Source organism: Orbilia oligospora (genome assembly GCF_000225545.1).
Source record: "Orbilia oligospora ATCC 24927 unplaced genomic scaffold scaffold00079, whole genome shotgun sequence".
NCBI lineage: Eukaryota > Fungi > Ascomycota > Orbiliomycetes > Orbiliales > Orbiliaceae > Orbilia > Orbilia oligospora.
The window spans coordinates 1,314,534-1,337,069 of record NW_011645636.1 but is presented as its reverse complement, the minus strand read 5'-3'; the positions used below and the strand labels follow the sequence as shown (position 1 = coordinate 1,337,069).

At 43.5% G+C, this 22,536-nt stretch overlaps 9 protein-coding genes across 9 annotated transcripts; 2 read left to right on the top strand and 7 right to left on the bottom strand.

Annotated features, from left to right (window-relative positions):
* Positions 1-541: 541 nt before the first annotated feature.
* Positions 542-1,871, bottom strand: AOL_s00079g402 (uncharacterized protein; the record flags this gene model as incomplete). The annotated part of the gene is made up of 4 exons (XM_011124277.1): positions 542-1,192; positions 1,264-1,350; positions 1,420-1,562; positions 1,625-1,871. The coding sequence occupies 4 exons, from the start codon at positions 1,869-1,871 to the stop codon at positions 542-544; spliced, it is 1,128 nt and encodes a 375-aa protein (XP_011122579.1).
* Positions 1,872-4,209: 2,338 nt separating this feature from the next.
* Positions 4,210-4,815, bottom strand: AOL_s00079g401 (uncharacterized protein; the record flags this gene model as incomplete). Its single annotated transcript, XM_011124276.1, has 1 exon — positions 4,210-4,815. One exon carries the CDS (start codon positions 4,813-4,815, stop codon positions 4,210-4,212), a length of 606 nt encoding a protein of 201 aa, XP_011122578.1.
* Positions 4,816-6,269: 1,454 nt separating this feature from the next.
* AOL_s00079g400 (uncharacterized protein) lies at positions 6,270-8,114 on the bottom strand (the record flags this gene model as incomplete). Its single annotated transcript, XM_011124275.1, has 7 exons — positions 6,270-6,374; positions 6,434-6,871; positions 6,946-7,172; positions 7,237-7,419; positions 7,498-7,684; positions 7,774-7,900; positions 7,960-8,114. 7 exons carry the CDS (start codon positions 8,112-8,114, stop codon positions 6,270-6,272), a joined length of 1,422 nt encoding a protein of 473 aa, XP_011122577.1.
* A 1,225-nt stretch (positions 8,115-9,339) lies between these two features.
* On the top strand, positions 9,340-10,674 carry AOL_s00079g399 (uncharacterized protein; the record flags this gene model as incomplete). The annotated part of the gene is made up of 3 exons (XM_011124274.1): positions 9,340-9,930; positions 9,993-10,117; positions 10,203-10,674. The coding sequence occupies 3 exons, from the start codon at positions 9,340-9,342 to the stop codon at positions 10,672-10,674; spliced, it is 1,188 nt and encodes a 395-aa protein (XP_011122576.1).
* Positions 10,675-11,005: 331 nt separating this feature from the next.
* On the bottom strand, positions 11,006-11,980 carry AOL_s00079g398 (uncharacterized protein; the record flags this gene model as incomplete). The annotated part of the gene is made up of 2 exons (XM_011124273.1): positions 11,006-11,554; positions 11,642-11,980. The coding sequence occupies 2 exons, from the start codon at positions 11,978-11,980 to the stop codon at positions 11,006-11,008; spliced, it is 888 nt and encodes a 295-aa protein (XP_011122575.1).
* A 1,649-nt stretch (positions 11,981-13,629) lies between these two features.
* Positions 13,630-14,850, top strand: AOL_s00079g397 (uncharacterized protein; the record flags this gene model as incomplete). Its single annotated transcript, XM_011124272.1, has 1 exon — positions 13,630-14,850. One exon carries the CDS (start codon positions 13,630-13,632, stop codon positions 14,848-14,850), a length of 1,221 nt encoding a protein of 406 aa, XP_011122574.1.
* Positions 14,851-15,201: 351 nt separating this feature from the next.
* Positions 15,202-17,023, bottom strand: AOL_s00079g396 (uncharacterized protein; the record flags this gene model as incomplete). The annotated part of the gene is made up of 2 exons (XM_011124271.1): positions 15,202-15,926; positions 15,994-17,023. The coding sequence occupies 2 exons, from the start codon at positions 17,021-17,023 to the stop codon at positions 15,202-15,204; spliced, it is 1,755 nt and encodes a 584-aa protein (XP_011122573.1).
* Positions 17,024-17,478: 455 nt separating this feature from the next.
* AOL_s00079g395 (uncharacterized protein) lies at positions 17,479-19,542 on the bottom strand (the record flags this gene model as incomplete). The annotated part of the gene is made up of 4 exons (XM_011124270.1): positions 17,479-17,862; positions 17,930-18,788; positions 18,917-19,299; positions 19,441-19,542. 4 exons carry the CDS (start codon positions 19,540-19,542, stop codon positions 17,479-17,481), a joined length of 1,728 nt encoding a protein of 575 aa, XP_011122572.1.
* Positions 19,543-20,077: 535 nt separating this feature from the next.
* AOL_s00079g394 (uncharacterized protein) lies at positions 20,078-22,060 on the bottom strand (the record flags this gene model as incomplete). The annotated part of the gene is made up of 4 exons (XM_011124269.1): positions 20,078-20,512; positions 20,583-21,489; positions 21,549-21,867; positions 21,997-22,060. The coding sequence occupies 4 exons, from the start codon at positions 22,058-22,060 to the stop codon at positions 20,078-20,080; spliced, it is 1,725 nt and encodes a 574-aa protein (XP_011122571.1).
* Positions 22,061-22,536: the final 476 nt, after the last annotated feature.

Here is a 22,536-nt window from a genome sequence, read left to right as displayed (position 1 = left end):
GATCGAGATCCATCTTGTAAGTCTGTAGAGAGGTGAGGCTCAAATACTAAGAAGGCACTAAGTGAATATATATATAAAAAAAGTTAAATGGAAGAGGAACCTCGCATAAAGATTAATGCGTCGTATTGGGCTTGAGACCTGATCTGCGATACATCTCCTAGCTACGTAGTTCCCAGTACAAGGTAGCCAGTAGCTCCTAGCTCCTGCGGTTAAGGTCTGTTGCATGTTGTATTTTTGGATAACAACGCAGCTTTGGATTCAATTGATCAAGACACTATAGCTCAGCTCCGCCATGAACTAGATCTGAAATTAGTGCGAAAGAATTTGAACCTGGCAGCCTCTATAATCTCAAGTATATGGCATGAGGTTGTTCTATATATTCTATATCATTTATAGATTCATGCAATTGACAAATTTACACCCCGACCACTATATCGATTTCATGAGTATGTGTTTTTGATTATGGTCATACGTTCATATGAGGAAGCTATTCCTTAGCTAGCTACTCGACGGAATTCGAGAATTTTTCTAGATTAAGAATCTAATCCCTCCAGTTCCACCTCTTCCCAATAAATCTAACTAAGTATACTAAGCCTATCAAAACCGGCACTTCGATAAGTGGACCGACCGTGGACGCCAAAGCTTGGTCGCTATCCGGGCCGAACGTTGCAACAGCAACCGCTATCGCCAATTCAAAGTTATTACTAGCTGCCGTGAAGCTTTGTGTAACGCTCAATTTATAGCCGAATCCAAGGCGATTCGTCACAGCAAGAGTAGCGACGAAGATGACGATAAAATAGACTGTCAAGGGTGCGGCGACTCGGACCACTGATACAATTTGGTGGATGACCTGACGGCCCTGTGAGGCAAAAAGAATGAGGATAGTGTACAACAGGCCAATGAGAGACCATGGAGAGAGCCATTTTATAAATATCTCGTATCTTGACGGGCCGGCGAAATGTCGGATAAGGTATCGGGTTAGAACGGCAGCTCCCAACGGTATTCCCAAAAAGACCGCGACATTTGTTGCTACTGCTGGGTACGAGACTTCGAATTCGTCCGTATCACTGATAACGTTGATGAAAAGGACGGCTAGTGGCGCGAATAAGGCAATTTGAAGAATCGAGTTGATTACCACTAGAATGGCACAGTAGTTTGAATCGCCAGCAGCGAGACCGTTCCAAATCAGAACCTAACCAGGAAACTGTACGTCAGTTTTTATCCATGTTCATATCAATAGTTATTTGATACTTGGTAACTCACCATAGCTATACACCTGCCCAGTCCAACTAGTATCAGTCCAGTTCGGAGCTCACTCTTATCCGGCAAAAATGCCCATGCCAACCCGAGCTGAGTGTTAAACCGAGTTCGTTAGCGTATCACCTTGCAATTTTTAGGTCAATAATCAAAAATAAATACCATCAAAAAGGGGGCTACAATCCAGTTAACGAAGACACTGAATGCAACCTGAACCCAGAGCTCATTTTTACTAAAAGCAAGGTGCAATACCTCGTATTGAACTTTGCAGAGAATTGGGTACATCATGATAAGAAGTCCGATTGCTAAACTCGTATACTATCAGCCTATACCTCAATCCGTGTGTCAAAGATATTAAATGACTAACCTATTGGTAAAGAGACCCCTACGAATTTCCCTTGGTGTAGCGTACGTTCAATGCCATCTACAAAGTTTCCAAGTAGAACACCAATAATCATAGCCAGCAGTATCCATAATGCGAGATACCGGTCAAGAAATCCTAAGGATTTAAAAGCAGACGACCTTGTATCTTTCTCCGGTGCCGATTCGATATTCTGGTCTTCTAAGGAGCCATTTATTTCGAAACTTTCGGGTGAATCGGTTGGTGCTCCCATGGTGCTTTCGAGATGATCGTCAAGAATAAATGAAGACGAGGATTTCGAGGTAAGGTAAGGTGGAGGAGAATTTTTTTTGTTAGACTACATGGTATTAATGTTATAGAAGACTTAATCAGAAAACTTATATACAAAAGATACAATTATCGTTTCACTCCCTGGGCTGGACTGGTATCCCATACTGCTCAATACTGATACCAGACATGGACACAAACCGACCAATAAAAATCGAGCAGTGACAGGATTATTGATTTTGCCCCGACGCGCGATATAGTATCCAGGACTTAGATCGTCGATGACTGTCAGATTTGGAATAGCCGGACACAGCCGAAGAATTCTAAAACTCAATCCCTACCATATTTTTTAACCTCGTCGGTGAGTTGGGCTGTGATTTTCGTCTAAAATTCCGGATTTGGGCGACGCCACCAATGCTAGGCCCACTTTGTCCCGCGAGACGCATTATCTGATATCCCGAGAATGAACAAAGGAATAAAACGGTTATATTTCCTAAAAAGAACACGAGCTCCCAGCTCATTGAACCAATGGCCATCAAGCACAAAGTATATATGTACCCCGATATCGTGCATGTGTACCGATGACATTGGAAGAATACTTAATCGATTACAGTAGTTGGTCTCGTGAGCTGAAAACTTTGCAAACTTTGGTGTACATCCAGAGTCAACGAATCGGTGCTCTCAATTGGCACACGTGCAATTCTGGAATCTTATCCGGCACCCTAATCGACTAGTTAGCTATCGCTAACTTGAAGAATATAAGAATCCTTAAATTTTGCTAGCCCTAGAATTCTAGCTAGATCTAGGATGAACTCGTCATCGGTGCTCAAGCCTTAGTTTCATTCGGTACCAGCGCGGATTGCCGACTAATTCGATACAGATGGCAGGCCGCTGACTGGGACATAGATTCTGGAGAAAGGACAAAAGATCAGTACCTCGTCATTAATATCTGTACAAAATATTTTCGTAATGAAAGGCTAAACTAAGCAAGTACTAATACATGTACACATGATAATATGTACAAATATGGTCCCTTGCTGTAATATTGCGATTTTCAGATATATGGCAGAAACCCGGTCTATGCAAGACCCACAGCTGCAGAGATATCAGATGGCGGAATCAAGCACTCGTATGCCTAAAATCATGAAGAGAGGGTGTTATCAACCAATCAGACCCTCCTAGTGACATACAGATAGTGACATAATTTTGCGCTAAGACCAACACAATTGAGGCGTGGTATTTTAACCCCGGTTAAAAATCCTAAATTAGTTCCGCCAGACCTGAGAGTTCCATGCAAAAATTTGGCTTAGACCCGGCCGAAATCTCGATGCATGAGATTAAGTTTCCTTTCTTAGAAATTTACGATCAAAAATATTCTGGGATCATGGCCACAATAGTGCTCGAACTTTCCCCACTGATCTTGAAGTCATAAAATCAAAAGCCTCAAAATTAAATGCCACGATGTCCGCGGACAAACTCTAGACACACGTAAGTGTCGTCGCAAAATTAAAGTATCAAGACAAAAAAATGAATCTACAACAATCAGGATTCGCACATGGTCACCCACTGTACTACTGGCTGATCGATAAGAGGCTTGTATAGCGCAGAGCGGACGGGATACGTAATAGTCCTCTTTCTGTGGTCGTAGATATCAATCACTTGTCAAGTGAAAAACATGAATCCAGACATCTAATCACAAAATACAAAATACAAAAAAATATAAATCTACAACAATCAGGATTCGCATATGGTCTCCCACTATACTATTGACTGATCGATAAGAGGCTTATATATCGCAGAGCGGACGGGATACGTAGTACTCCTCTTTCTGTGGTCGTAGATATAATTTTTCTTCGTCGCGAACTACATCAAGCTAGCTTGCAAATTCTTTTACAGGGGTACCATGAACGCGTTCCACAGCAACTTGTGGATAGGCAGTACGCTATGTTTATACGGTGCAAATTCCCTTTCAATCATTGGGCAGATTGCATGCATAGACATTCGCAATTGCAAGTATTCATTGCGTTGGTCAATTTTGAAGTTCGGTATCGTGGTTGGAAATCTATGTGATATCTTTTGTACGATACCGCAATACTATTTTGAACAATATCAATAAATTTATATAGCTTCAAAACCAGTATCCGGGCGGATGAAACCTCAACTATAAATGACTGTATCTAGATTCAGTTATTCGCCCGAACCATAAAACGTGTCTATATATTCTTGCGTTAACATCTAGTTTCCTCTATTTAGCCCATTCCTTGAGCTGACAACTTCAAAAAAATAAATTCAAAGTACATCAAAACATTCTCATTGGTGAGGAACTATACTCGGCTCCCGCTGTCCCGCTCCGCTATCAAGTTTTTGATATGCTTGTTCAAAAAATACTTCCCCAAGATAGAATTATCCAAGAAATGCGCCCCCTCTTGCCTTCCAATACAAACTCCATTCTCAGCCCCACAAAGGCAATTAAAAGGTCGAGGACTGATATACTCCGTCGAAGGATAAAAAAACGTCAACTCATCTCCAGCTTCAAGATCCCTATCCGCAACAACGCGCAGTTCGCCACAAATACCATTCAAATACGTCCCATCAGAATTTGGCGGAAACACCTCAATGTCGATTGAAGGGACGCAGGAATGATTTATGTAAACAATACCAGAAGGAACTTCTATGTGACTGGTTTTACTGGTTTGAATGGATGACCATGTGGATATTGGTGCGGGAATGTAGGTATCGATATAGCAAATGTGAGAACCTCGGGGTAGTCTTTCGCGTGCGACAACGGAATTTTGGCCTCCCGCGTTATGTCGATATTCGATTACTTTATCTAAATTGTTTGCCGACAAGGGGAAGGCTGGAGGAATCGGGCCAGAAATCGTGGTTGGGTCGATTAGACCCGGGTGATCATTGGATTGAAGGTCTAGCATTTCTTGAGGGAAGATATAGGTCGTCAATTTGATTGGTGATGCGTCCTTTTCGCGATATATTGTACTGCAAATGACGGTTTTAGCTTTATAGCCCTTGAATTTTTTGAAGTTATTTTGTAGCTGATATAGGTGGACCGGATTTTTGACTTGTGGGGTCGGCCGGTCGAGCTTTCATATATATTGTAGTCCTTTCACGAAATCAGGGCGGCTCTGACGCACAAGACTAGATTTCGACAAGGTATAATCGTCGGAATCTCATTCCTAGATTTAAACTCTGTCTTACTCTATCGATATCTTAATCGATCGATCTCGGCATGCGGAAAAGTACGGGACCGGAATCTCCACATTCTTCACCTTGCTGGGTATGTGCAAGATACCCAGATGGTCTAGAATGTACATGTACGCATGCATTATGCACGCCAACGTGGCAGAAAACCCAACCCCTCTTATTAAGCAAAAATATTGCCGGCCTACCCAATACGAGATCTCTAAAATTGAATCATGGCCGATCGCTAGGCAAACAACATCGAACCAAGAAGTAACTTTGTTCTTTGCCTTTTTGGTGGTAGGCTACGGAGTAGTCTTGTATTAAAACGCTTCGGCAAGCTGAGTGGGAGGCAAAATCCAATAGGCGACCCCAGACGAATCCAATAGCGGCTCCACAGTGAGCAGGTCGGGAATCTCATTTCATAGACGCTGAACCAGATTCTCATGTGGATCTAAATTATGACATAGTGGTCTAAAACTTTTTACACCGACATTACTGCGCGAAATTGAAAAAGCAAGTATTTCGCGATTCCTGACCAATTCCACAACGGCCCTAACAGCAACCCCCATGCTATGTGCGCTTTGGGTTATAACGTTAACCCCAATTATAACTTAAGCATAGAGTAGTTATCCCAAACTAGACCTCGCGGTAGAGGAGTTAAATTAAAATATCGCCGCAGATATCGATAGTCTCGTACCATGGCCAATTAGTAGTCTCGTTCCCAGGTTGGTTATGAGACCGTGCCCGAATGCCCCTAAAGTACTATTCAGAATACAACAATATCTTGCGTTGGCATACGATTCGACCCCAAGCACAGGTAGATTCAAGGCTATGACACTCGGGACTCTGCTACTTTAACTATTGCGCATGTACAGTATCGTAACCAAATCGGAGATACTAACGAGCATCCACAAGAATTAGAGTCAAGGGTCCTAAATTCTATCAATCATGAGCCTACGGTGCGAGATCTACGGAGAATACATGTTAAATAACAATAGCTATTTTTAAATTTACTACAAAAAGTTCACTACTGTCACACTCCTGTGCATTTGTGGCCAGAATATGCATATGGCCATATGCTAAAGTAGTCAGATATTGATATTTTCGAAACTAATCGTTTTACATCCAACACCGAAAGAAACTTACCGACTTTACTGTGTCATATTTTTGTTTGCAGTCACTCCGCTTAAGGGGTGTAGGCTGGAGGTGGTTGGTGGGCAGGGTTTAATGGAGAGTCGTCAGTTAGTGCGGGGAAAATCTTCTTGTACTCTGCAAAGAGCCGCAGCTTGCTCTGTTGGAAAATATATCTTTTAGTATACATCTCAAGATGGGGAAACTTTGCTTCCATACCTCATGAACATGTTTTGCTATCCCTGACTCAGCGCTATTTCGATAGACCGTTAACTCGCCAGCGCTCCGCTCGATGTACTCCCGATCGGAGATCAATGAAGGGTTACGGTTGCTCAAGCAGCTGATGAGCTGGAACCCTTTGAATAGTTCATGTTCAGAAACATTCGCATATACCTTTGCCTTAGCATGGACTATCAATGCGAATATTTTTATCTGTCGGGCCAAGTCTAAAAGTTCTTCGAAGTCGTCTTGATCCGCTTCGCCCGTTTCATCACTTTCCGACTCCAATACAAACTTGTGGAATTCAGAATTGCATCTCTCGGAAAGAAATCCAATTTGTACGGATAAAGTACTAAAGTATCGCACCATTTCGCGGATATGGTATTGCAAGGCAGTGAGATTGTCGAGTGCTACATCTACTGCCTCGCACACATCTTTCTTTACATGTGTTAAAGGATTGCTTAGTTTGCGCTAATATTGGAATTAGAAGTAGAGGGATTTGTGTGTCTTACCCATTTTTGAGTCTCCGATTTTGCGGCATCCACATCGTTTTGGATGATAAACAGCTGTCTCTCAAGCTGTCTAAGCATCCTCGATTGCGATTCGAGTTTATTTTCCGCCTCCCGGGCATCGCGTGATTTATTATAGACATCGAAACCGTGGTAAATACCACGTGTGAGGAATGCTCCTATCTTAAACAAAGAGCCGGGGCCCCAGCCGAAGTCGGCTGAAGTAGCCTCTGTATATTAAATAACGTTAGAAACCAATCAGCTTTCCCAACATGTGCGAAATTGTATACTCACCGGCTCCTATGTCTGTAAGACGTTTCTCTGATTCCGCTGCTACATCCCTAGCCCTCTGGGCTGCGGCGGCCGCATTATCAAAGCTATTCTTCGCGTCACTCTTGTCCCTCTCAGCGAGTCTGCAATCTCTTTCAACTTGTTTCTCAACCTTGACCCTTTCGAGAAAGGTTTTTTGTGTTTCTCCTATTAATTAACACTACAGTCAGGATCTGTATGTAACGGCTCAATTTCATGTCCCAGTGGCTTTAAGATTTGTTTTACCTCGTTCAGATGCAACTGCCTCATGTAAGATATCAGTTTTGTCCCTCCAGTCGGCAAAGGCGGCTTCGGTCGTTAGCCCTTCTGCTTTGGACAAAGCAACCTGGCCTTCAAGGCCACCGAGCGCCCGTTCAAGACGTTTTCTGGCACGCGGGTCGGCTTTACCAAAGTTTTTGATAATTCTATCGATCTGAATACAGATGTTAATATCAGACGACAACAACCCCAAGCAGCACTTTAAAAAGCTCAAGATCAAAAAGATGACATGATGTCACCTACATAACCACCATCTCGACCGATCTCTTCTGCTCGAACTGATATTTTATAAGTATCAGAGTGAGCCTGTTGGAATGCCGACTGGCCATGATTGGCAAGATGTAAAAGGTTCGAAAGCAATCCTTTGTTCCTACAAGTTGTTAATCGTTGGTTTGGCAGCTTATAAATCGGTTTATGGGGCCGTCTTACGCCAATCTTGTGTCTTGAAGTTGCATAGAAAGAATTTCTTCCTTGGTAGTCAGTGCAGCGCAGAGTCCGATGATATGGATTAATTTTGGAGCCGCTTGGATGTCTTTAGACCAGTCATCCGTAAGGGCTTGGCTGATAACAGATTGGAGCTCCATGATCGATAAAACTTCAGTATCTTGGGTCGGTCCACAGAAGTGATGGAAATCTGTCTTTTGAATTTTCAATCTTATGATTAATGATTTAATCTTTGAATTTATTTTAGATGGTTAAATGGATCAGGATATAGTAAGTAAGTACGGAATACCCAAACCTCTTATATCATACAAATTAATTGACCGTTTCCTTCAGTCCTGTATCCCCGCAGAAAGCGCCAGAATAGCCAAGCGCAAGTAAAAATTTAAGAAAGTCTTGCAACTCAGATCTGCCTCGCGGCCGGTGCATATACGTCGAAGTCATTGTTGGGCGCCTAAACTCGAGGCTAATCGCCGACGTAGAGTGCTTGTCGAGGTGGTTGAGACGTAATTATTGTTAAAAAAAAAGTTCGCAAGAGTCTGTGCATATGGATCGGTAAGTACCAGTCAAAAGACCTGGGTATATACCTAGGTACTTAGTATGCTTGTGTGTGCTGGCGGCGGGCCAACGGCGCAGCCGACCAATGGTTATCAAATAATCAAGCAAATTGTTCGGTCAAGAATATGATACGGCCTAAAGCTTTAAAAGACCTGCAGCCTTGTACAACATGTTTGCTTAAGTTTCTATCAGCGTGTTAATCAGCATGAAATTTCAACCGCCGAGGCTGTATTTTTCACAACAGTCAGAAGTTGGGCTCATTTTGAAATGTGGTTTCATGCTACTATTCTAGGAACCTGCCATGGAGTTGCGCACTTGTATTGTATAGTACATATATGTAGTAGCTGAGATTTTTGGCATATTTACAGACTGCGAGGTTATACTAAATTAAGAACGAGCAACCTTTAAGAAGTATTAACAGAATGCACTTATGATAGGTCTTCAGGTCGCGGGTTCTGGGTCTGGGTATTTCGGCGATCATTAATATTAGGGAACTAGCTATGCCATGTATGAGCGTATGAGCTGGGCGTGCGGCCGGCCCTGCATGCAGATTCGATATTGATGAGAAGGCGCATATTCGAACACACCCACTTCGCCCATCTGGTAGCTGGAACGTTGTATAGTGGAATCAATCATGATTATATATATAAGCTAGCTCTGCCTATTCTCACTAACAGTACAATAGCCTATCTTTGATGTCGTCAAAAATTATACTCATTTCCATTCACGCTATTAATCTAAACTACACAATTTTAGAGGACAACAGTTCTCAACAGACGCTTGCATCAGGTGTATTCAAAAAAATTCAAGATGTCTTCCTTTGATTTTCATATCCAGATTCTCGGACTTGAAGACGAGTTTAAACAACTCGAAATCAACGTTCACAAATTAGAGCAAGAGCAACAGACCCGAATAGGCGAGCTTGGAGCGGCATATAAATCCCAATTCGCAGGCATCAGTGCTAATCTATTCCGTTTTATCAAATGCATCTGTGAGGTTGATTCCTTACTACTGGAACAATACAGCAATGTCGAGCCTGGAGATATTGCAGTCGAAGAAGATATAGATACCTCTGAAGATACTATCGTAAGCTTGAATAAAATGGTGGGACAATCATTTCAACAGCTAGAGGTTAGATTAGTCGAAGGTCGAGAGCAGTTGATGAAAGAGCAGGAGAGGGCAGTCGAAGAAGGCACTACTCGAATGAGTATCTTAAGTAGCAAGATATCCAATACTCGGTCAAACATCGAACTTCAAATCACTCAAACTGAAAACGAAATAGAAGTTTCGGTCAGAGAAAAAGAAAATGCAATAAACAGGAAAACGCAACTAGAGAGCGACATCGGTGATATGGAGAAATTTCTACCCCGGCTTAGTCAAGAACGCGGATCTATGGTTGGAGTATGTACATATACACCATTGCTATCTAGAATATATTATTCTAACGATGTGACCATATATAGAGAAGTGTCGGTGGCGGCGTTATTGCAGGTCTGGGCCTCGTGGTTGGAGCAGCATTTCCAATTCTGGCCATGGGTATGTGGGTGGCGGGCGGGGGCATGGCTATTACGAACGGAGTTAATGCTTCGTAGGTTTCTCTTATCCAAAACTAGTTAATATCATCGAAGGATGTATAGCACGATACAATGCTAATGCAAGAATGGTATTGTCAGAAGCTTAAGTGATGAGATAGACGCTACGAAGAGGAATATCCAGAACACGATTGACTACATAAAGCGTCTCGAGGGTGAAATTGCAGATTTGATTGTTAAGGTTCCCAGTTTAAAGATCGACCTAAAGCAGTTCGACAGTCTAAAGCCTAAAGTTAACCTTCTGGCTGAAAAGTCGGCGTTATTGCATGGAAGCGTTTACAAACATGTGGAAAAGATCGTAGCTGCTAAAGAATCCATATCAATTGGGGAGAGAAAAATTCGAGAGCTGGGCGTGGATATGCAGGGTCTGGGGTATGCGGCTACAAGAGGTGATCTCTCTCAGAACCTAGAGACCATAGTCAAAAAATTTAGGGAAGGGAGATCACAACTCGAAGAGAGACTTGACGCGTCTGAGATGGCGGAGATGTTAATGATGATTGGAGATATTGAATTGAAAACTGACGAGGTTCTTGCAATCATGGGTTCTAACTAAGTCTAAGGTCGGGTTGTGCGATTTGAACTATTTGCATTTACCCAGCATCGATCTTGCATTGGGCTTTGCAATTGAGTAAATACTTCAGTCTATAATTAATTTAGCATTATATATATACGGGGGGGCGTCTCAAACGGAGACGTCTCCGGTTGAACTTGCATGCAGATAAAGAAATATATTTTAATATACGCCGTAAACTTGAACATGACGGAATTTTAGATCTCAAGGGGACATAATGCAAGAGAATAAAACAAAAAAGCATGAAACCAAAAGTTTCGAGAGGATATCAAGTGAAAAAGGGGACAATCCTGGCACCGAGACTGATAAAAAGCTAAGCCGGTGTAACCTCGAAATCATCTACAAAAAACTCCTGCGAATCAAAAGCCACCGGTGCAAAATCCAGTTGTAAAAGCGTCGAATTCCCACCTCTCTTCGACGTAAAGTTCCCTCTACGAGTAACCCAATCATTCGGCCCGGCTCTGATATTAGCTATCTCCTCTCCGTCGATGAAGAACACGATATAAGCGTTTTGATTTCTTCCCGGAAGAAAATTATAGCGGAATTCATAATTGTAGTCCGTATCTGGGCAAGTTCGCAATTGTTGCGCAAGTTTTATTTTTGTGTATGCTCCATGTTCTAGATCTGAATTACAGATCGCATGGAAGACATTGCTGCCGTTGACGTTGAGGATTTCGTAAGTTGCTGGTGCGACAAGATCGGGAATATACCACGGACGAATGTCGGATGCTTCGACACCGGCTTCGAATCCACCATTTGTGACTGCAGCTGTTCGTAAGGGGTCGCACGCTGTGGTTGTAGTCGAGCTGGTAGTCGAAGTAGTAGATGTTGACGGCGGTGAGGATGTTATAGAAGATGTTTGCTGTCAAAATTTAAAAATTAATTAGAAAAACTCTCAAAATTTAAATCAATAATTGAAGTTAAACAAGGAGAATCGGAAATATCGTACTGCTCCACTACTATTCGCATTGCTACTACTGTTGCTATCGCCTTTCTTTAATCCAACGCCCAACCCTGCCCCTAAAGCAATACCGAAAACAATCAAAACCGCCAACGCGAGTGATAGAAAAAATGTCGTCCGCCGTAATCCCAATATTCTTTTATCTTCAAGTGGCGGTATAAACGGCGGCGACGGCGTATACGAACCCTCCGCAAACTGTGGATGTCGCCATTTCTGTGGTGTTGTGGTTTCCACCACCTGCGGTAAATCGTGGTCTCCTTGGTAGGTTTGCGGTAGTGTACTCGCTACTGGTACTGCTTCGGGTAGGTCGCCGTCGTCTCTTGCCATTTGCTGGGGTTTATAAACCTTTTCAATCGAATCGGTAAATTTTTTATACATGGAGAAATTCGCTAATTCGCAGAGGCCGTATCTTTCTATTCGGGTTCGAGTCCATAGGGAAAGTACTACAGAGTAGGAAGGAGGATCAAGTTTTCATGTTCCTCACATCTATCGTGGATATAGTTTTCTTGGAATAATTCAAATGCTGACATCCGGTGTCCTCAAATACCGGCATTTCTAATATGCTATGTGCGGACGTGCGTACGTGAGTGCCTGCGCACGGGCGGGAAATGAGGCTCTTAATAAACGGTTATATAGCATTAACGGGTTCCAGTGGCCAATACTTACAAATGGCAACAACCGTTGCTTCAATCGTGTTTCGGATAAAACGGGGGGAATTAGATGCCCAGTCGTCCTTTTTATCAAATGGCAATTGGAGGTTCAGCAACCAACTACTGCAGCAAGCTTGTTTTGTCTAAGGAGGCATAAAGGCGCCTATGGGCTATGCGGTAGTACAAATAATTGACAATTATGCACAATTCCGTCCCGCATTTGGAATCCCACAGTCCTTGAAAACAGGAAACTTAAAAATTCATAAATGTCCGCATTAAAAATCAGGCATTAGATAATACCCCGTTAAATTCTTAAAATATTGATGGCTGCTTACCCGTCAGCCCGTGGGCCTAGTTAGTGGCTTTGTCAATTTTTTACAAGCGATATCAGATAAGGGATATCCATGCATGTTGTCACTCTGCAGAATCGAGACATTCCTGCTTTAAATTAGTGGCAATTGATGGTTTGTCGATAGACGGTCGTACAAGGATTGGATCAAGGAACAAGCCTGGGAAATTTATATCGGATCGATGGTGTAATTGAGAATTTAGTAGTTGAAAATTTGTATACTATTATATTACCTTGTAGATACCTTTAAAACACTTGACAGCTAATATAATAAGAGGAAAATGCCCCGATACCGGTATAGAATTCAAGACCTTGTGCTTACGTGCAAATACGGTCTTCAATGATAGAATTATAATATGAGGGTCGATGCATGATAGATGTAAGATAATAATAATACTAACATGATTAGAAATTCGGATGATCGGATCAATAGACCCGGTAGACGAACGCATAAGCATGCTCAATCTACTTTACTGGAAGACAATTTTATTATGGCGTAGAGCAAAAGGTTTCTTATGTATCAATCCTGAAATAATACGAGTCGAAGCAAGGATGCCCCGGATGCAGAATATATGTCGGCACGTGTGTCATTTTGTGAATGTCAACGCGTTGGTCAGCTTAAACAAACCGTCCAGGATCCAGCTGCGTCGATATCGGTTCAAGTTCAACAATCCACTTAACTCCTAACAAACCACTCCTAGCGCAGGCGACGTGAACTACTTGATCGAAACGCGAACAAAGGCCATCGCCCCACATTCTTTTCTAGTCCAAAACCAAGCTCGAGAGCAGTATCAATCGGCCTCGAAGCTCTAACACAGGATTTACACCATATGGTACCATATATGGCCACCACACCGCCGTAACTCCCCTTTGTATCCAAGGTTCGCTCTTCCACCGCAACACACAAACAACCTCAACCCGCAGACTCCAACCGACATCAATTATTTCCCACCCAACCCCATCATCACCCAGCAACCATGGAAGACCAGCTCTACACCACAACGACCCAATGCAAGACCTGGTCTTTCGGCCCCACAACGCTCTCAAACCTCCGTTCCGCCACCAATGCCGCCGGTGTTCGCTCCATCAAGCGTGGTTGGAAACGCGCTCGTGTCGAAGCCTCCTCCTCCACAAACACTCCCCTCGCAACCACTCCAATCCCATCGAATAACAACACTCCAACACCGATCCCCGCAGACCCTTCTACGATTCCGGACCCGGAACCCCTCTCTCCTTCCGAGGAACTCACCTTGGTGAACTACTACATGCTGCGCCTGATGGCCATGTCCGACATCTTCTCCTTCCCATCGTCCGTTAAAGCTACAGCCTGCATCTTCCTCTCACGTTTCCATCTTCACCATTCCGTACATTCATACCATCCGAAGCATCTGTTAACAACAATCCTATTCCTTGCGACTAAGACCGAAAATAACTACCTCTCCACTGCGGAGTTTTGTAAGAGAATACCGAAGTTGACGCCAGAGGCCGTTCTAAAATACGAGTTCAAGGTCGCCGGAGGGATTGGTTGGGATTTTGAGATCAGACATCCGTTGAGAGGGGCTGATGGAGGGATAATGGAGCTATTGACCGCTTTGGGGTCAAATAGTACCGATTCGGGGCTACAGACTTTAAGGGAAAAACTAGGCCAGAACCCATCAAGACGAGTAACAGATGCTGCCGGAAGAATGAAAGGTTACCTCACAAAAGAAGCGTTGGTCTCGGACGTCTATTACCACTACACCCCTCCACAAATCTTCCTCGGGGCATTATGGTTAGCAGATAAAGAGCTAGCAGAAGCATACATCGAATGGCGATTTGGCGAGAACTCAACAATGGGACGGCCTATTAAGAAGAAAAAGAAGGAAAGGAAAGGAAAGGATAAGGCAACAGAAGAGGAATCTGCAGCTGAAGCTCCAAAACCACCAACTTTGGCACCAAAGTTGATTCCAGCTGTTGCTGCGTGTGCGGAGATGATGCTGAAGGCGCAAGAGTATGAAAAGATACCGGTTGATGTGCTTAAAAGAATTGATAAAAAGCTTCATCGTTGCCAAAATCCTCAAAAGTTTTTGGGCGCGGGGTCACCAATTGGGATTGGGAATGATGCTCCACAACAGCCAAAGAAACAGGCCGAGGAAGTCCCGCCACCAGAGAAGAAGAGGAAAACGGAAGATGATATGTTTGGGGGTTCTCTAAGATGAATCCATAATCTTCTTTCCAATTTTTGATTTGTTTTTTTTTTTTTTTTGCTTTGACCTACGGCGTTATGGGTTTTAATTAGATGGATAAGGATTCGAGCATTTCGGCGCAACTTATATCTAGGTTGATTAGCATAGGTTGATTGGCATAGGAAGTTTGCTCTTCTCAATTGTTAGCTTCGAAGCTAATATCAATTCAATAAAATGACGATTGGATAAAATAAAATGCTCCCAATATACCACTAGATACAGTCTAAAATTTCATAATGCATAAACCCGTCTCGTTCTCAGAGCCCCGAATAGCTCTAAATGATATCTTACAAATCCACCCTAATGCGTGCCCAGATCAAGGCATTAATACCTCTTCTGTCGTTTACTTCTCTCCTCCTCCTCTTCTTCTTCCTCCTCCCGCTCATTACTATAAATAGTAACCGGTTGAGTCTCCCTCCATGCCCCTGTAAACATCGGATCATTCTTCGCCTTCTCCGCGTACCTCAGCAAAGCCTCTCTTGGATCCTCGTCTCTCATGCCACTCAAAGCGACATTCTTCCTGATATGCTCTTCATCCGGTGTACTCTTTGCAAATGGCGTAGTATGCGGCTTAAACGGCTTATAGGCATTAGCTATTGCGTTTGCCTGTGCCAAAGACTTAGTTTTTGAGGGTAGGACGGCGTTGGGAAGGTATATGGCGTCGGCATTCATTCCCGTGGCGATGTCGGTTGTTAGTGAAGGGTCATCATCGATGTGGCGCTTTTTGAGGGGATTAGAAAGGATTGTCAGTGCTCCGCGGATAGAGGTTGTTGGAGAGTAGAGGATTTTGACGGTGGAGTCGGTGGAGGTTGTAAAGATTTGATTGAGACGGGGGTGCCAGAGGGAAGCTATTAAGGGTACTTCAGGTGTTACTTGGAGTGTCTTTTCGGAGCGAAGGGTCGCTGGGGAGAGGAAATGGAGATTTCCGAGGGAGTCGGAGGTCAAAACAGTTGAAGAGTCCGGGGAGAAGGTGATTGTGGTGTTTTGAGAATTGCTGGGGAGGTCGGTCCTCGTCATGATTGGCTTTTTGAATTTACGGGTGTCCCATGCTATTTTATACAGTATTATTAGCATCAAAGTCCTCGAGGGTTATAGAGTAATGGTATAGAAACTTACACTTCACAGTCCCATCCAAGCCTCTACTAATCATCAAATTCCCATCCTGTGAGAATGCTACCCCGGAGACGCCTACCTCCTTCTCATGTGCCCCCTCCACAGCCGCCATAGGCCTATTAAATGGCCCATCTCCTCCCCACAACGTCAATCCGCCATCTTGGCTTCCAGCCGCCAACAACTTCTTCCCACCTTGAGTCGGATCATCCCATTTCACACACATAACCCTTGTCCTCCCACCTTTTGCTGTTCTAGACTTAACAACAATAACCTCTTTCTGTTGCCTCTTTTGGTTAACATCCCATATCCTAACCGTTGAATCTGAGCTGCATGTCACCAATAGGTTTCTATCGGTTGGATGCCATGTCCCACTAAGAACCTCAGAAACGTGACCTTTCGTATTATTCATATCCCTAAGATACTGGTCTCCCTTCACGAACTCGACAACTTCATATCCGTCTCTATCGAACACCTTTGCCTGAGCACATGCTGGTATAACCAAGACATTTTCACCGGTGATACTGAATTCGGAGTGATGTAATAAATGACCCTCACGAGGCTCAATGGATTTGAAGGAATGTAAATGGTTCGAGGCCATTCCTGTGAAATCGTAGAATTTTAGGATCGAGTCGTGAGACGAGGTTATCATCCTCATGCCGGATGGATCCAGGGAAACTGAAGTAACGGTCTTTGTATGATCTTTTATGATGAGTTCGTGGCTTGTCGGGTACTCTTCTTCTTCATCGGAGTCGTCTGAATCGTCATCGTCATCGGAGTCATCATCGTATACTTTGCTTGACGGTCTATTGTTGTCCTCGTTATCCTCCCGGGGTAGCGATTTTGGCGGAGAAGCAACTTTATCAACTCGCTTCGTTTTATCGTGCTGTGGCGCGGATTTAGCGATCGCCTGCTTTCCAAAGGATTTTGGTAGAAAGGCGGCCATGGGATCGTTTGGATCCACGAATGGGGATTCGATGATGAGGTCGTCATCTTTGGTATTATCGATACCTTTGCGCTTTAGTTTGCCACTCATTTCGTTTTTTTAGTATCGTATACGACGGATGGTTGTAGGATGAGTTTTTGAGATTTACTACCAAGAGAGTGAGAATCCGAAGAATGATGTCGACGAGGTTTCGCGAGCTTCGAGGTATGAGAGAGCAGGGCTTGGCGCGACTCGGTAGAGGCTTGGCGCGAGATTGTTGTATTGTAGATGTCAACACACATTTCCCGAAACTCCGTCAGGCCTACAGGACAGGGGCTGAAGTACACTCAAGTTACAAAACAGTACTGACAGGAATAGTCATCAAGAGAGGACCACCCTGTACTTTTTCTTGACTGGGACTGGTTACGGGACAAGGGGATCAACAGAATTAGAATTTGTCATTTGTAAGAGTAGCATTTAAGAAGTCGCATGCGCGTTTCGTTGTCTAAAGGATATTCAAAAACCTCTTTGGCATTTCACAAGATCGCCAGAAACGACTGAGTTACTTAACTGGACCCCTCATAATAGTTCCCGCTGTGTAAATCCCAAATCCCTCTATCATCCCACAACCGGGCCAAAGTCTTCTCTTGAAACAAATACGACCACTTGTGCTTCTTCAATATATCGACCATGTAATTCATAGTCTTAATAACGGCTTCTCCGTTTTCATTATAATCCATAGATAAATATGTCATATCATGGCCCTCATAACCCCTGTTATATGTGTTTGGCATGATCACTATTACTTCGAGTTTTGGCTTTGTTGGTGCGGCATATTTGAGAAGGCTGGTGATGTATGGTTCCAGAAGAGATTTATAGGTCTCTCGAGGGGTGGATTTCGTGTGGAGGTGTTCAAGGCGGAGGACGCGGAGACCTGAGTGAAGTGGAAGCTATTTGGTCACAGACACATTTTTAGAATCTTGAAACTGAAAGTATGTTCGATTGACTTAAACCGACCTTATCAATCCCAAGCCATGGCATCGTAAGTTCCTCCAAGAACGGCCAATTCTCAGTCGTAAACGTATACCTATCAATTTCAGCCCTAAATATGATATCCTCAACAGCACACGTCTGTCCTTGTTCAAGATTGTGAGATATATGGCAATTGAGCCATAGCCTTTTCAATGTATGTCTATGCATATCGTACACCGTTTTCAAATCCCAGCCGTCAAATGACCATAGTTGCAATGTATCTAGATGGCCTATTGTTTCTAGGAGCGTGATAACTCCTCTTTCGTCGTCTTCTAGATTTACGGAGTTGGCTTTTTCAGGGAAGTCGCGATCGGTAAGTTGAAGGGAGTGGATCGGCGCGCCGTTTGATATTAGGTATTTTACTACCTCTTGGGTATCTTGACCAGCGTGGATTGCTAATGATGAAAGTTTTCGGAAGTCTGTTGATAAATGAAGTAACCAGTCTGCGAATGAACCGTCGCCATTCATGTCAATTTTTAACTTCTCGAGGGCGGGAAACTTCAATTTCGGCTTCTTGTAGTCAGGTCCTTCGTCGCCACTATTTTCTAAACCCTTGAAATCTACCTTGTCATAAAACGTAACAGAGATTTCCAAGCTCCGTAGGGTACTGCAACACCGTTCCAGTATTCGAAACATTCCGGTTACGATTTTTTCGCCTGAGAAACCGAACTTCAGTCGTTCGAGGTTTAGGGAAGTGACTGTGGTTAGTAAAGACTTGTAAGGGAGACGGTCCCTAGATTCGCGGTAGAAAGTGCGGGGTTCGATCACGGCTTCCAGTACGCAGAGATTTGGGATCGACTCGAGAATCGTGACGAACATTCTCAAAGGAATATCACGAGGGATGCTATATATTATTACGTGGACGAGTGGTTAGAAATCTTAGTATAGGGTACTTTAAGATTTTTTTGCGTGGGGCTGGGTACGAGACAAGTACTTTAACTTGCCATCAAATCCAGCAGAATTGAGACTTACAGCACTCTTTTCAAGCCCTTCGCCAACATCCCTAACCTCTTCAAAATCATCGTCAAAACAACTTCATCTGGCCTCTTAAGCCCCTTATGCTTCCTCTTCCAACAAACATCATCATATCTGTGTGCTGAATCCACAACGATAAACTCCTTGACGTGTTTCAACCACCCGGCGGGCGCATTTAGGATTTTCTCTGATTTTTGATCATCGAGATATCCCTGTTCGCAGCGTTTGGCGGGGTACGTAAAATGATGATGACCATTCCTCCAGTCATACTCGGGTCGCAAGATGAATAGCTTTAGCGTTCGGGGATAGAAGGTGGGCGTTACGAGATTATAAAAGATTTTGCAAGTTTGTGAGAGGGGTGAAAGGGATTCCTTTGGTATCTACGACAGATGTACATCGGCTTATTAGTAGTTGATTAGACAGAATCTATAATTTAAAAACATCGCAAAGATACTCTACTTGGGTTTTGTAGGTGTATAGTGGTCTAGTTTTAAACCAATACATTGACTCGCACAACTCACATATTCTATTATATCTTCAAGAACCTCCGCCGGGACCTGCAAAAGGGTTGATCGTTGGTTCGAGCTTTGCTCTTTCTGGACTCTGAAATCTATTTCTTCCATCTTCAAAGTTCGTGATAGGACCTAGACCACCGCACCGTCGATTGAAATTGTAGGGTTTGGTTCGCAATGGTATGTCCACTAACTATATTGTTAGATCCATAGAACCCACGATTTCATCCACAAAAGGTTTGTGTCTCCGGTTTTATACCCCAGCCCTAGATACTAACTCCTTGGGGTTCGAGTATTAAGAGTCATGTAGAACTTCGCGCGGGGCACTGCCTGCGCTGGGAGCTAATGGCTTCGCGTGCAAGTAGCTGTAGCTGCAGCTAGTGCTGCACAGTTGGCGTCGGCGTGGCTCGCTGACTGCGAAAGTTCCTAAGCTAGCGCTAGCATGTTGCAAAGCATTAGACAACACACGAATGCAGTATTAATATATTTCCATTTGATTCGTGACTCTCTGATACGAGTTACTCGCTAGACCTATGTTACTAGCTCTGCATCTGAGGATATCTCCTAGTTGATTATATATATTTACTGATCAAAGTTGTACGTCTCATACACACTGCCTTTTCAAGCGGGTCCGGTGAAACTCTTTCTAAAACAAATCCCACTTATGACTGGCACTATCCTCCATAAACGTCTCATTAATATTCTGCCTGGAAGAAGACCTAATATATTCATGCCAATATCTATTATCGAAAACCCTTCCTGTTTCCCCGTCCTCACAGTTGTCTAGCAGAAACGGCATGGGTTTCACTCCAAAGACCTTCAAAAATTCCTTTTCAGGATACACCGTTATTAAAGGTTTGGAATCTTGGGACGTGATAATAAAGTAGACTTCTGTTCCGTCAAAGGTTCCGATCATGAGTTCCAGTGCAGGTATCGTGTTATGTTGGAGAAGACTGGTTTCCCAAAGTTGAGAGACATAAGCGCGCATCTTGAGAGTGTAGGATTCGATGGTTTCGCAGTCGGATTTGAAGTTGAGGTCCGAGAGGAGGCGGAGAGCTTTGAGGGTGTGCATCATTGGGATCTATATAATTTGAGTTAACCATTAATTAGGTTCCGATTCTGAATAAAGGCATATGTCTTGATTTTCGTACCTTCTCCCAGGCCACGTATTGAACTGCCAACTCCTCCAAACAAGGCCAATTTTGAGAAGTAAACTGATATTTGGGCCCTTCGCTGAAAAGATCAGCCGTCATATGGCAGCTGAAATGCGATTGACACTTTTGCTCAGACGCATGGCACTGCAACCAAAGTTGTTTCAACGATAATCGGTGTGAAAACACAGTTCTCATATCCCAATTATTTAGATTTGACAAAACTAGCGTTTTTAACGGCGCCAACTTCGGTAATACTTCGTCTAGGGGCGTTGGTTGTAGATCATTATCCCAAGAACATTTCAACATCCGGAGACAATGGAGTCTAGGAGCATTCAGCTCTGCAAGCCCGCGAAGTACGTTCTCTGGCGAAAAACAAAATTCGAGTCTGACATGGGTGAGTTTTTTGCAGTCGATGATCAGGTGGCCGATGATATCTGTCATGTCTTGATAATCATCCATCGCCGCTATCCATAACTCTTCCAAAGCGGGAAGGCTGATCTTCCGATTTTCTTCTCTCATTTCTTGGACTATTGTATCGGGCCCCTTTTTGAAATCAAATTCTCTATTTTGAGTGATGAACTTTTGGAGACCATCTTCATTTTCGGTTTTCCAGTCATGGCCGTCTCGGCCTGATACAGGCTGGATGTTGAGCCCTCGAAGGGACTGGCCCATACGTCTAAGGGTTTGTAGGATCACCGGAATAGCTTGTGTATCAAACTTCGCAAGCTCGAGCCAATTGAGGTTCACCGGTTTACCATATTCCGGCTTTGCATGTGCCACGCTCGCTTCAGGATCGGTAGGATCCGCCACTGAAATATTTCCGGCCTTTAGCAATCGCAAACTTGGAAGCGAGCGCAGAATGAAGTCCAAAGATCTCAACGAAAGTTGGATATGGGAAGGGATTCTAATTTGATAAGCCCAATTAGCAAGTGATAGATTGCATTTCCTCCGAAAATTTCGTACTTGATAATCCTCAAACAATCAACCTCTCCCAGCCTCCTCACCACACTCCTAATCATGAAGTTATCTCTCCTGATCCTAGCATCCGTAAGTCCCAACGTCATATGTCCATGTGGCAAAAACCGCGGACTATAAACATCCAGGACCCTCGTATTCGCCAATGTTCGCGCAGAAGTCTCCAAAACCGCTTCAACGGTTCGTAACTCTACATCCTGATATTTGCTATTGTAGACGAAATCACCATCTTCGTCTGGTGCAACTTCTGCACCTTCGAGTTCCAAACTTATTGTGCGGTATAGGAGTGGTGAGGCAAGCTTTAAGGCTACAGAACAGGTTTGAGCAAAGCTTTTCAGGCCATTGTCAATTGGAAGCTGTTTTTTGTCTCAGATGAATTTTTCTCCTCGAGTTAGAAATCTGGGAATCTGGTAAACTTTTGGGGGAGAAAGGGTACCAACGTAATTCAAGATTCGTCCAACGACTTCATCTGGTAGAATCCATATGTTTTTCGACACCATGTTACTCGGTTCACTGTACTGGTGCAAGGTATACATATAGAATCGGAGTTCCAACAATCGATAGGGAATTTAATTGGGATAAAAGTAAGGATATATACCCCAGAAGGCGTATAATTGATAAATTAAATTGGTCGTCGACGGGCGGACGCGACGTGCTTTCAGCCGATATCTGCCCAGCCCCTGCCCAGCCATACTAGCCCCATTTGATATTCGAGATTTGGAATTGGTGAAGCAACACAGCTTACCTGTTGCAAAATACGAATGTCCATTAATCGTTAGAAGTGCCATGGCTATAGTGAAGTTTGGAGATCTCGAGGTATTAAAATATTTTTCGGGGATAATTGTGGTCTGGCACTTTGGCACTTCTATTCTTTTCGATATTACGCAATTGTTATAAGAGCTCGGGACGTTGAACAGCGTCAATGTAGAAGTGCTATATGGAGACGGATACGCGGAGTATATAACCACACCTCATG